Genomic DNA, 12866 nt, shown 5'->3' with positions numbered 1-12866 from the left:
GAATCTATGCCAAGGCTCCAAATTTGTGCCGCCAAAGGCCTTGAGTGGCTCTTGACGTCTGATACTTTTATTGTAGTTGCTAGCAATTTTTCACACTACCTGATCTTACAAGCAAGTTTGTAATGTAGATGTCCATGGTACATACGTTTTATAAGTTGCTTGCAAAATGTTGATAATAATTTGTAAGTATTTCACTTCATTTTTACATGGTGGAAAACGGGTGAGCCAAACCCCACTATTTGCAGCTTCGGGGAGTCTCGGTTCCCGAGATACTTACCGGTGACGTTTCCAGGCTTTAATCTCCCTCTGGAGAAACGAAATGTCGGTCAAATCTCAGGTTAATAGCAGCAACATTGGTTGGGGCTTCCTATTGGACGGCCATTTAAACCTCCTTTGAAAAACAGAAAGCAATACCAGTAACGTCACTAGTACGTATCTCGGGAAATGGGGTCCCCAGAACTGAAATTAGTATGGTTCATTCTGAACGCTCCAAAGCTTGTCTTCTAAAATCCATTGGTAGTCCTAATTAAAAAAAAAAAAAAAAAGGTATCCCCTAATACTGAAACATTAGTAATACTAATACTGACATGTACACTATTGCATCTTTATAAAATACTGCCACATGGCGGCAGCAGTGACACATCAACAATAGTATGTCTACCCGAGAGGCCGCACTTTACTATTGACTAGAAAAGACTCATGGAACAACCAATCTGCCCCCACCACCACACTGATCATTTTCCAAGGAGGAACACCCAGCTTTTGCGTCTATTACATATTCAGATGTGGTGGTCTTTTGCCTACTAATCCCTTTGGCTGCTAGTGACCTGCAACTTCTATTGTGTTGACTTTTAAACATGAATATATTTGACAGTAGTTTTTTTTCCCCCTCGTTTTATTTTACCCAGCGCTTGCCATTCTTTTGCCATGTTGGTTATCCAATGAGAGGTTCCACCTCTTGTCCTTTTTGGAGTTCAGTGATGATGCCTGCAGCAGTGTTGAGAACATCCCCCCCCCCCCTTGCCAACATGCTGTTTCATAATATTTGGCACTACCTATTCATAAGTAATGAGTACCAATGTGGAGTTGCCAGAGAGGCTAATGATGCATTGCCATGCCTCTAGTAGCCATGGGGGCTATCATCAATATGACAATAGAGCCCAGATGTACTAAACCAGGGGTGGCCAACTCCAGTCCTCAAGGGCAACCAGCAGGTGAGGTTTTCAGGATATCCCTGCTTCAGCACAGGTTGCACAGAGTGATTGAGCCACTAGTGCTGAAGCAGGGATATCCTGAAAACCTCACCTGTTGGTGGCCCTTGAGGACGAGTTGGCCACCCCTGTACTAAACGATGCCAAGACGTAGCTCAACTTTAAGTTAAATAGTATGCCACGGCTTGGCCCTGATGACCCCCATTTGTGACAGTGTGTCTGCTATAGAAAAAGACCCTAAACCCGCAGCACCGAGATGCTTAGCGCTATTGATACTCCATGGATGTTGAATCAGAATTCAGGCTTCCTGAGACCCAAGTCCTCATGTAAGAAACAATCTGATTTAACTTCACAGGTTGGAAAGAACTTCTCTCCTTGGGAACCCTCTATACAAAGTTCCACTCATCCAATCATTTCAATGAAAACCCACCACTTTAGTCTCGTTTTTTTTTTTTTTTAAATCAGCCCATGATTTATTCAAAGTTGGAAGGGGTTGGTGATGGCACCTACCCCCTTTGTCAAATGAGGTTGTCCACCCACAGTTCAGAGAAGCAGATTCACCATGTTATAGGTCTCCCAAAGTGAGGCAAGAGATAGACTTGGAAATGCTTTTAAAGGTGGAGTTCACTCCTCCAGCGTAAGACCCAAAAAAATCCGCAACAGTGGAGCTATCTGTGGAGTGGGACATTATAAGAGAGGTTAGGGACATTGTGCAACAGTGTAGGACATCTTTGCCAGTGTTTAGCCGCTGGGACATCTCTCCGCTGGCCGGTTCGCCACCAAGGTAAGACCCTAACCTTACCCCTTAACCTAAAACCCTCTAATATTAACTACCCCCTACCCCGAAAACCTTAACCCACTACCGTAACCACTAAAACCCCTTAAAATACCTTTATTGGAGAAACGGCCGGCGGGTGCCGGTGAAGGGTCCCTCTGCGGCCAAACGCCGGCGGAGACGTGGTTGTGGCGAGATGGCCGCAACCAAATGTCCAATTCCAACTTCAGAGCCTTGGATGTGATATAAAAAAGTGTTTTTGTTTGAATAAAGCCACTGATTACACCATTAATGACTGAAACATCTAGGCCCCAACTACTAAGCAGTGCTACTCCATAAGACACTTTCCAACACGGCTTTATAAATATGGTCCTTGGGTGTCTTCTAGACTGGAGTAACACAGCAGAGTAAATATGCCCCATTCACTTGAATGGTGTCTTCAATAGCACCATTTAGTATGGCCCATTTCCCATAACCTTTCGCCCATTGTGCCAGCCTGTTTCCTGTTCCTAACCCCCCCTCTCCCTCGCCCCCCACCCCCCCCCTCCCCCGAGGAAGAGGTCACCTAAATCTCGCAAGGATGTGATGGAAGCCCAGATCCAGCCTAAAAATGTGGCAGCTGTCACGTGTACGATCCCCTGCTACCTTCTTCATTCAAGACGAGCTGCCCTTGTAGGACAAGAAGGCTTGGCACCACTACTCACTGTCATGGCCAAGGTAAGCGCTACTAACCCCAATAATGCTACTACCCCAAATAGCACCTTTCTAATTGCCCATATGTCAAACTCTTGCTACCAACTCATTCACACCATACACAATAGCAAATTGATCCTACTATGTGCAACTTAACATTGCGTTCCCCCCCCCATCCCCCAACAACCTCAGCTTGAAATCAATACTGCTTGGGATTCATTTTGAATCGACCCCTCCCCTGCCAAGGGTGGGTATACCCCCTAGTCTCACATCCCCCAGATCTTTTCACAAATACTTTCCCTTTCCTTCGTTACCAGTGCTGGATGCTTTTAGTTAATTATATCTCCCACGTATTTTTGGTGATCAGTCCTGAACCGTGAAGCAGAAAGTGTTCTCTCGTTAAAGACCATTTTTTTTTACTAAGCGGTTTATGGGCTGTAAGGTGATTTTAAGACCACTTGGTAAATCTGCCCTGATGTCCCTTTGCTGATTCCAGAGATATAAAAAGGTCCATGAACAAAGGATTACTACTAGCTCTTCAAGGTCTCCTGCTGGATACTGGTAACCACTGGCTGTCTGGAAGTGTCCTTTCTCAGCACCGCCTCCTCTCCATGGATCAGCACACACTGGTCCACCACCTGCAGGACTTTATGCAGCCGTCTGTCCAATGCCAGTAGGTGAGGCTCGGTGAGGACAGTCCCCAGGCGGTCACGGCTCAGAGACTCTCTCATAACATCGCTCAGCGTATACTGGGGTAGGGCGAGAAGTTTCAGACGTAACCAGGTGTCTGTCTTTATGCTGGAGGAAGAAGCAGTGAGAGAGGCTTGAGTCGGATTATCTTAATAATTCATTGCTTTCTACGAGGGTTTGGTGTGTTTGTTTCCACAGTGTCACAGCGAAAGGTTTGATAAATACCCAATTTGTCTGCCAATGATCCCAGTGATAAAAATTGAAGCTGGGGGTCCCCCTGCTTCCCGAGATACAGCCCTCCAAAGGGGGTGCCAGCAGCCGCTTGGCTAGCAGGGTTTATGTAATGGTGGAGTTTCAAAGATCCTGCACCCTGTGGACCAATAGGAAGCTGTGATGTCATCAGGTGCAGCTTCCTATTGGTCCGTGTGACACGAGCGCTTTAAACTTTGCAGAGATACCGGCGCCCCCTTTGGAAGTTGGTATCACGGAAAGCAGGGGGGTCCCCGGAGCTGAAATGAATGGGGTTCTGCTCCGGAGACCCCCTACTTCCAACCTAGGTTAAAAGAAATATATCTTTTTAAAAGTGAATGTATAGCTCCTTTAAAACCACTGTTCAGTGACTGGGAAGGTTTTTGCTGTAATATGGGGGTGCAGCCCCATGTCTGCTGTATTCTGCTGTCCACATGGGATGAAGATCGAGCACATGCATAGGACGATGTGAGTGGCGAGTGGGTAGAGAGAACCCAACACGGGAATCTCATATTGAGGATAGATTAATGATATCTCCGTGCTGCAAAACAATACCTTGCAGTGCCCATCTGGCAGTGTCGGGGTTAAACCCCCTCCCCCGGCCATCTCTGGGATTCATTTGACCAAATATAAGCTACAGGGCTGAAAAAAGCTCAGTGCTAAGAGAACACTGCCTTTGAAGTGGGTGAATGTGGTTTGAATCCTTGTACGAGTCGCTTTATCTCCTGTGCCTCTGGTGTTGATCTGAAATTGTAAGCTCCTCGGAGCAGGGGTTTCGTTGTGCCGGCGAGTGTACCAATTACAGCGCCACGTACAGTGTCGGCGCAACATAAGGAGATATTTACTCGATTGCTTATCAAAAAAGTGGCCAAATAAGATTCAACCCTCCCTCCGCCCCACCCTCCCGTTACACGTGGCGTAGCGCATCCTGTTCAACATTTAAAAAAGTCCCGTAACCTTCAGTTTTCAACTGCCCCTCAAATGTAGTAGGAAAGATGTCATAGGATTGAGATTTCATAGGATTGATCCATCCTAAGCAAGGTCCCAGTGAAATGGGACGTTTGTTGGCGGTCGTTTCCCCGCGACCAAGTCTCCGCAGGCGTTCGGCTCCAGAGGGACCCTCCGCTGAAGCGGGTTCATTTAGCGGTTAGGGTAGGTTTTAGAGAAAGGGGTAGCGTTAGTATTGGGGGTTAAGATTAGGGACTTTTAGGGTAAGGTTGGGACTTACCTTGCCGGCGAGGTGAGTAGCGTCGAAAAGCCGGCGGAGATTTGGTCATGGCTGAACGGCTGCCACCAAATGCCCCAGACCGAGGTCCCAAGCTCCGATCTAAATAGGATCTACTGCTTTTTGTATCACTACTTTGTTACATGCTGAATGCAATGGGTTAGCGCTTCACTGAGAACATGCCACATTGCGGAGCCTATTCTATAAAGGCAGTGTGTGACGGAGCACAGCAGGAGGACCGTGATAAAGTGCCTTGGCATGAAACGCGTAGGTGCGTTCACTTAGTTCATCTGTTTTTGAGCCTGCAATAAAACTGATCTGACTATTTGGAGTTGGCTGCGGGATTTTTTCCATTTGACCAAGATTGGAGGACCTCCTGCTGTGCTCCGACACACACTGTCTCTCTGGGTTTCTACTCTACGGATAGCACGCTATGGATATCATTGGGATGCTCAAGCTGGCAGGTAATGGGCTACTATGCCCTGATATTAGTCCCGTCAGTACTTTATTGGCTATGTATTGTGATTACCCTATGTGAGGACATTTGTGGTAGTGTCACTATTTGTGGTTGGTATGCAAACACCACTAGACACTCATCTCACTTAGGTCTATTTATGACTGACTCCTCATCACCATCCTACCAATATCTGGACATTTAAGGATTATCATTACTATAATCAAGTTTGATATGGAGCCTAACACTGATTTTGAGCACCATTTTACACATCTCACACCAGAGCCTATTCTATGCCGGCTGTAGGGTCCGCCGCAAACGTTTGCTCTGAAAGGTGACACATTATAACACTCACAGGCAGCACTGATACAACGGGGCCAGGATGGACAGCTCATCGTACGAGTGTCTTCCGAACCTACAACGCAAATACAGACACAACTGAAACATACATAGTATCTCGTCTGTGTCCCTGTGGGCCATTCTCTTTGCCTTTCATTTGCACCAAAAGTTCTGGCTTTGGAAACCCTATATATATGTATATGTAATATGCAGCCCTTTCGTGGCTTAGAGCAGGGGTGCGCAAACTGGGGGTGGGGGCGGCGGTTACAGAGGCCCCGCGCGCTTCCCGGAGGCATTTCAATTACATGCTGGGGGAGAGGCGAAGGCTTCTGTAACTTCACTTACCTTGGCTCAGACGGGTTCTGGCGACGCGTTGCCATGGCAACGTGGCGTCATCACGTGACGACAGAGCCAAGGTAAGGAGGGGGGGGGGGGGTGGGGGAGAGCCGGCAGGGGGGGGCGCAGAGGAAAATTAATGCTCACCCCTGGCTTAGAGTATATCATGTTCCCTACCAGTGGTATAAATGATAGAGGTGGGATTATTGAGTTATGGGTGCCTTGTTGCAGGTAGTGCCCCTCAAATAAGTGACCTGTTAGTGTTACCCGCGTGCGTTGTCGACATGGAGCAGGAATCCTTCATCTCCGAACTTTGTGAATATTTCGTAATGGTGGCGATCCATATTTCCTTAGAAGAAGAAAAAAAATACATTATCACAGAATAACTTCACAGGAGCAACTACGGCAGAAGCAAGTTCCACCAACCCCCCCCCCCCCCCCTCTCTCTCTCACACCCGTTCATTCCCTCTGCCTGTCCCTACCTCTCTTGTCCCTCTCCTCCCTCTCCTTTCTCACGCTCACTCTCTCCCCCCTCTTCTCACTCTCTCTCTCTCCTCTCTCTCACTCTCCTCACTCGCTCCTCTCTCCCTCCTCTCTCCTTCCTCTCTCCTTCCTCTCTCCCTTCCTCTCTCCCTTCCTCTCTCCCTTCCTCTCTCCCTTCCTCTCTCCCTTCCTCTCTCCCTTCCTCTCTCGGCACTACCGGTGAGAGGGGGGGCCCAACCAATCGGCCACCGGCGGATACCGTAAGTTGGTTCCGACTTCCGGCTTGATTTCAGATAATACAGGACTAAACAGCGCAATTCATTAACACAACACAAATACTTTCAACGTATCCCGACTCCTAATTCTGCCTCATAGGATCCCAGGATAGGAGAAGGATTTCCTGCCCCAGAGAGCTTACAATTAAAGTGATCTGTTGGGAGATTTACAGACAGTAGTGGTATGAAGCACAGTGCGTGGAAGTGCTTCACCAGGACTACACCTTTCCCAGGTTCCAGGACTGGTCCAGACCTGTGCCCTGGGGCGAGGAGAGGTGCTGGCGGCTTGTCATGCCAAGTGGGCCCGGCAGAGGAAGGGGTCCTACTGGTCCCGGATGTTGCACCCGACCTCTGGGATCAGCCAACCAGTCCCAGGACCCTTGTGTCTCCCCCTGCCGGCACCAGCAGCCCTCTTATGAATACTGAGAAGGAAAAACAATCTTCATTTACAGGGTGTGTTATTAGAATTGACGATGGATAGAAACTTTTCTTGGTGTATCAGTATACAGATCTACAGGTAGGGAAACTATTTCAGCATATAAAGTATTTCAGCATATAAAGTATTTATCAGATAGTATAATAACACAGGTGGGAGAGGGAGTAGGGGGTAATTATACCTTTGATTGGACCAAAAAAGCTGTGTGTGCGGTGCACGCGCATAGTAAGTGAAACTTCTTTGACTTTTGTCACAGAAATTGTATTTGTATTGGGGATGTTTTAATTAAAAATCAAAATACAATTTCATTGACAAAACGCAAATAAATTTGACTTATAATGCGCGTGCTCGGCACACATCCCCTGTATTAGCTATTTGCACTAAGTGTTAATTCCTTGTGTGTATGTGTGTCAGTCAGTGTGTGTATGTGTGTCAGTCAGTGTGTGTGTGTGTGTGTGTCAGTCAGTGTGTGTGTGTCAGTCAGTGTGTGTGTATGTGTGTCAGTCAGTGTGTGTGTGTGTGTGTGTGTGTGTGTGTGTGTGTGTGTGTGTGTGTGTGTATGTGTGTCAGTCAGTGTGTGTGTGTGTGTGTGTCAGTCAATGTGTGTATATGTGTCAGTCAGTGTGTGTGTGTGTGTGTGTGTGTGTGTGTGTGTGTGTGTGTATGTGTGTCAGTCAGTGTGTGTGTGTGTGTATGTGTGTCAGTCAGTGTGGGTGTATGTGTGTCAGTCAGTGTGTGTATGGGAATCAGTCTGTGTGTGTGTGTGTGTGTGTGCGTGTGTGTGTCAGTCAGTGTGGGTCAGTCAGTGTGGGTCAGTCAGTCAGTGTGTGTGTGGGGGTCAGTCAGTGTGTCAGTTTGTGTGTGTATGTGAGTCAGTGTGTGTGTGGGGCGGGGGGTGTTGGGGGTGTGTGTGTGGGGGGGGGTGTGGGGATGTGGTGTGTGGGGGGTGTGTGTGGGGGTGTGTGGGGGCGTGGGTGGGTCAGTCAGTGAGTGTGGGGGCGTGGGTGTGTCAGTCAGTGTGTGTGGGGGCGTGGGTGGGTCAGTCAGTGTGTGTGGGGGCGTGGGTGGGTCAGTCAGTGTGTGTGGGGGCGTGGGTGGGTCAGTCAGTCAGTGTGTGTGGGGGCGTAGGTGGGTCAGTCAGTGTGTATGTGTCCAGCTGCAGCCAGGGGCGGGGTGTAACATTGCGCACCACCTCTCTTCCCCTCCCCCTTACGCAAATTCTGCACACACACACACCACCCCCCCCCCCCCGTGCCCCTGTGCCGCGCGGGTTGCGCCAGGGGGCCCGCGAACGCCCGCGTCAGTGGAGCGTGTGGGTAGAACGACGCCACTGCCATCCGCTTCTGCGCATGTGTGGCGTCCGTCAGCGGCGCCATCACAACTGCGCATGCGCGGCATGGCAGCGGTCGTGGAACAGTTAGGCGGGCCGTTAGGAGCGGCGGCGGCTATTGCCGCCGCATATGTCAGCAGCCGGGTGGGGGTGGGGGGTGTGTGTGGGGGTGTGTGTGGGGGTGCGGCGGTGATTAGGAGCGGTTAGGAGCGGCACCGGCGGTTATCGCCGCCGCTGTATGTGACAGGGGACGTGTGAGCGGAGTGGCGTCCATTACGTGACGTCACTTCCGTTTCACATTTCGCCCCCATCTATCCCGTTTTGTTCTACCAGGACTAGGTGCCACGAAAGAAGTTTCACTTCAAAAAGTAGTTGATGTTACACGCTTTCCAACCTCTCCGGGTGCATCAGGTGTGGCAGAAATACAGAAACACAACTTTATATACAGTGTGTGTAAGAGGGATATCTGGGTGCAATGGATGTTGATGGGAAGAGGGAAATAAGATAAGGTATATCCCACTTCCTCTCACATCCATTGCACCCAGATATCCCTCTTACACACACTGTATATAATATTCTGTTTCTGTATTTCTGCCACACCTGATGCAGGACCCGGAGAGGTGGGAAAGCTTGTAACATATCAACTACTTGTTGGTTCAATAAAAGGCACCGTCCCCCTCCTCCCTCTCCCACCTGTGTTACTACACGGGAGAAAGGACCGACACGAGGACCCCGCCCTTCTTTGCCCTCGGATAGTATAAAGAGGGTTGTTATTGAAGAAGAGAATATCCCAGTTCACATCTTTCACCCGCTGCAGAACGCAGCATCTTTTGAGCCCAGCACAGATATAACAGAGGGTTTGGGTGGATATTTACCGGTAAAAAAATGCTAGGTGCTTATTTCAGATAATGACAGTTTGCGGTATTGGGCATTTTAGAGATGTCTAGTTTTGGAAACCTGCTTTTTACCGCCCCCACATTTCCTCTATGACAAATTCTGTGTTATCCCCTAAACAAAAGGACAGAGACACACAGACATACAGACAGAGTCAAACAGACACACACTGAGACAGACACACACACACACACACACACACACACACACAGACAGACAAACAGAGTCAAACAGACACACACTGAGACAGACACACACACACAGAGACAGACAGACAGACACGCATTGAGACAGACAGAGACTCACAATGAGACACACAGACAGACAGACACACACTGAGACACAGACACACAACCAGTACAATATAACCCTTTCGTTACCAGAGGTGGCCAGCAGCTTATTAACACAACACAATAGCAACCCTCAGTGGAGCTTAAAACACAGCAAATTATTAACCTAGAACACATCCTGACGCACACTAGTGTATCAACAAAATCCAATGTACACATATCTAGACGCCCAATACGCCATTAAACACTGCAATTTATGCCTGACTTTTAACCGTTCCCTCTGGAACGGGGTCCAGGTAGCAGCGCAAATGGGGCTAGTCAGGGCTATCAATATGGCGGCTTTAAATGTCCCGCGCCCTGTGGGTCAGCAGGAAGCCATGACGTCATCCCTTGCGGGATATTTAAACTGTGCAGAGATACCGGCGCCCCCTATAGAGATATCTCGGGAAGCAGGGGTTCCCCGACGCTGAAATCAACGCGGCTCGACTCTGGAGACCCCCTACTTCAAATCCAAGGTGTCGTCAGGGTGCTCCTTCAATTCACCATGCGTTATTCAGTTACACAAAGTCAACCATAAAAAGAGACTCCACTGCACTCCCAAAACAGTATGCAGGTCACCCACTACAACGGTTAGTACACTAATGGGTGACAGCCTTAACTGATTATCAAACATTGACATCCAATGACCATCAATGACGGAGCATGAGTATATACCTCTTTAGCTGGTGATTGGAGCGTTCTGATTGGTCGGCACCGCACCCTATGGTAATCTATATATATAAGACTGAAAAAATGTTTGTGTGTGTATTTGTGCCCCCTCTGATTGGCCAGCAGACGGGCTGCGGGGTGGGCTGATGTCACAGCAGGGTGTGACAGTCACACCACCCACACCCGGCCGCCACGCCTAATCTCAACCCACCGCCCCTCACACCCTCCAGCACGAGCGGCACGCCGCCTCACCTCAACCCGCCGCCCCTCACATCGCCGCTGGCTCCCGCATCACCGCTGCCTCCCGCGGGAGCGCCAGGGACCGGGGTAGAGGGGGAACGAGCGGCGGCTCCCGCATCAAGCCGCACTGCCTCCCCACTCACCGCCTCACCCTCGGGAGCGCCAGGGACGGAGGGGGGGGGGGGGAACGAGCGGCGGTTCCGGTGGCTCCGGCATCACCCGCCTCCCCACTCACCGCCTCATCCGCAGGAGTGCCGGGGACGGGAGGGGGGGAACGAGCGGCTCTAGCATCACCCGCCTCCCCACTAACCGCATCACCCGCGGAAGCGTGGGGGACCGGGGTAGGGGGGAAGCATGAATGCCAGGGACCGGGGGGGGGAAACGAGGACCGGGGGGTCATTTAGGGGGGGGGGGACTGTGATGTCAGGTACAGGGAGGGGACAATGATGTAGGGTGCAGGGGGGGAGTGATGTGGGGTGCAGGGGGGGAAACTGATGTGAGGTACAGGAGCGGGAGGGTGCTGTGGGGTGCAGGGGGGGAGTGATGTGAGGTGCAGGGGGGAGAGACTGATGTGAGGTGTAGGGGGGGGGAGAGTGATGTGGGGTGCAGGGGGGGGAGACCGCAGCTGGGAAGGAGGGGGGGGAACAGGGCTGTGAAGAGGGGGTGGGGTGTGAAGGGAGGGGGGGAACCCTCCTGTCAAGGGGGGTAAATCCAGGGCAACGCCGGGTATATCAGCTAGTATCTGATATTTGTGGCTAGTTACCTATCAAGAAGTCAAATATAGCCAGGTCCATCATGTTCAGCAGCCTCTTGGTGTTGGTGTAAGGGTGAAGCAGCTTCACGGAGTCGCAGTACGACGGATTAGTTTCCCACCTGACAAATAAAGAGGGTGGGTAAGTTTGGCAGACTCCTTAACACACTCTTAGAAGGAGAGTCCCTCCTTTTCCCCCATTGGCGGCCCCATGACGGTACCAGTACAATATCAGGTTGTCTGACTGTCAGGGACCAAGGAACAGGCTTTTAGTCCGTTTGCCAGCTTAGATCCCGTTGCGATCTGGCCTGGCAGAGGAACGGAAAAGGACTTCTCCCCTTGCTGTGTGCGTTATCGGTGACACGGCGATCGCGAGATCCCTCCCAAAGAGCGGTCACGTGATCCCGGCGGGGCGGCGGCACTATTTTTTTTTCTTTTTATCGCACCTGACTAAGGGGTTAACCCCCGAAACGTTGAGCTTTTTTTCTGCTACAATAAATTCAGAGAAATGTCCATCTGACTTCAGCAGATTTGGGGGGGGGGGGGGGGGGTGTTTCTCTTAGATTAATTGTTTGATCTTTTTTAACTCCCACCCCCTTTTTTTTTTAACCCGGGTGGGACGCAGGGGGGTTCCCTGGAACGGACACGTGCTTATTTTTCCCTCCTGGGGACCCCCCTGCTTCCAGACACCGCTGTGGCGGTTTACACCACCCCCTTGTTACGCTGGCCAATATGAAGCTGTGACACCGTTTGCGTGACGCGGGGCAGTAACATTTCAGGAAGTACCTGTGCTACCTTCACAGATAAGTATCTCGGGGTCCTCAGAACTGAAAGTAGAAGGGGTGGTGGGTGATATTGCTGCTTTAAACTACATCCCGTGAGATCAGCATGCATTAACCCTCGCCATGCAAACATTCATGTGTTTCAGCTCCGGAGACCCCCTGCTTCCAATCCATGTAAAGAAAATGTTGGGGTGGGGAGAGGGGGGGGGGGGGGTGTGTGCGCACTGCTGCTTTAATTCTAGTCATCCTCTTAAAAACACTACGAACACTTGAATGGGATCACTCTGTTTACAATCGGGATCTCCCCGTTATGCACACCGTATACGTTAATGGGATCAGCCTCTGAAAAATCAGGATACATTATTTAAAAAAATCAGCTGATCCCATAAACTTTAGTGGGATCGCCCTCTAAAAAAATCAGATGACCCAGTGGGATCACCCTCTTGAAAAATAGATTACCCCATAAAATTCAGTGGGACGCCCTTTTAAAAAAAAAAACAGATGGCCCCATACACTTCATCACTAGCCCTTCTAGCATCAAAGTAACACTGAGCAACAATATGTCTGCCAATAGATGAAGCATGCAGGCTTACAAATGCTTTGGCCAAAGGGTTTAACGAAATACCCCTTTTTCATGAGAATATTATTTTAGCCTAATTGGTAGGAGCGCAGGAATCGTTCTTTTTGTTTTTCTAGGTGAAGCAC

The 12866-nt window shown here is 49.9% G+C and overlaps 1 protein-coding gene across 1 annotated transcript in view; it reads right to left on the bottom strand.

The window, feature by feature from the left end:
- Window positions 1–2516: 2516 nt before the first annotated feature.
- The window catches only part of FAM20A (FAM20A golgi associated secretory pathway pseudokinase), a 47047-nt gene continuing 36697 nt past the window's right edge, over window positions 2517–12866 (bottom strand). The window contains exons 8-11 of the mRNA XM_075584758.1: window positions 11392–11501; window positions 6240–6321; window positions 5653–5712; window positions 2517–3477 (exon numbers count right to left, since the gene is read on the bottom strand). Coding sequence (XP_075440873.1) covers window positions 3210–3477; window positions 5653–5712; window positions 6240–6321; window positions 11392–11501 — 520 coding nt within the window. The 3' untranslated portion in view covers window positions 2517–3209. The remainder of the gene's footprint in view (window positions 3478–5652; window positions 5713–6239; window positions 6322–11391; window positions 11502–12866) is intronic.

The sequence above is a fragment of the Ascaphus truei genome, unplaced genomic scaffold, assembly GCF_040206685.1.
Source record: "Ascaphus truei isolate aAscTru1 unplaced genomic scaffold, aAscTru1.hap1 HAP1_SCAFFOLD_737, whole genome shotgun sequence".
NCBI classification, from domain to species: domain Eukaryota; kingdom Metazoa; phylum Chordata; class Amphibia; order Anura; family Ascaphidae; genus Ascaphus; species Ascaphus truei.
Note: the sequence above shows the minus strand (reverse complement) of the source record. Positions and strands in the feature narration are given on the sequence as shown.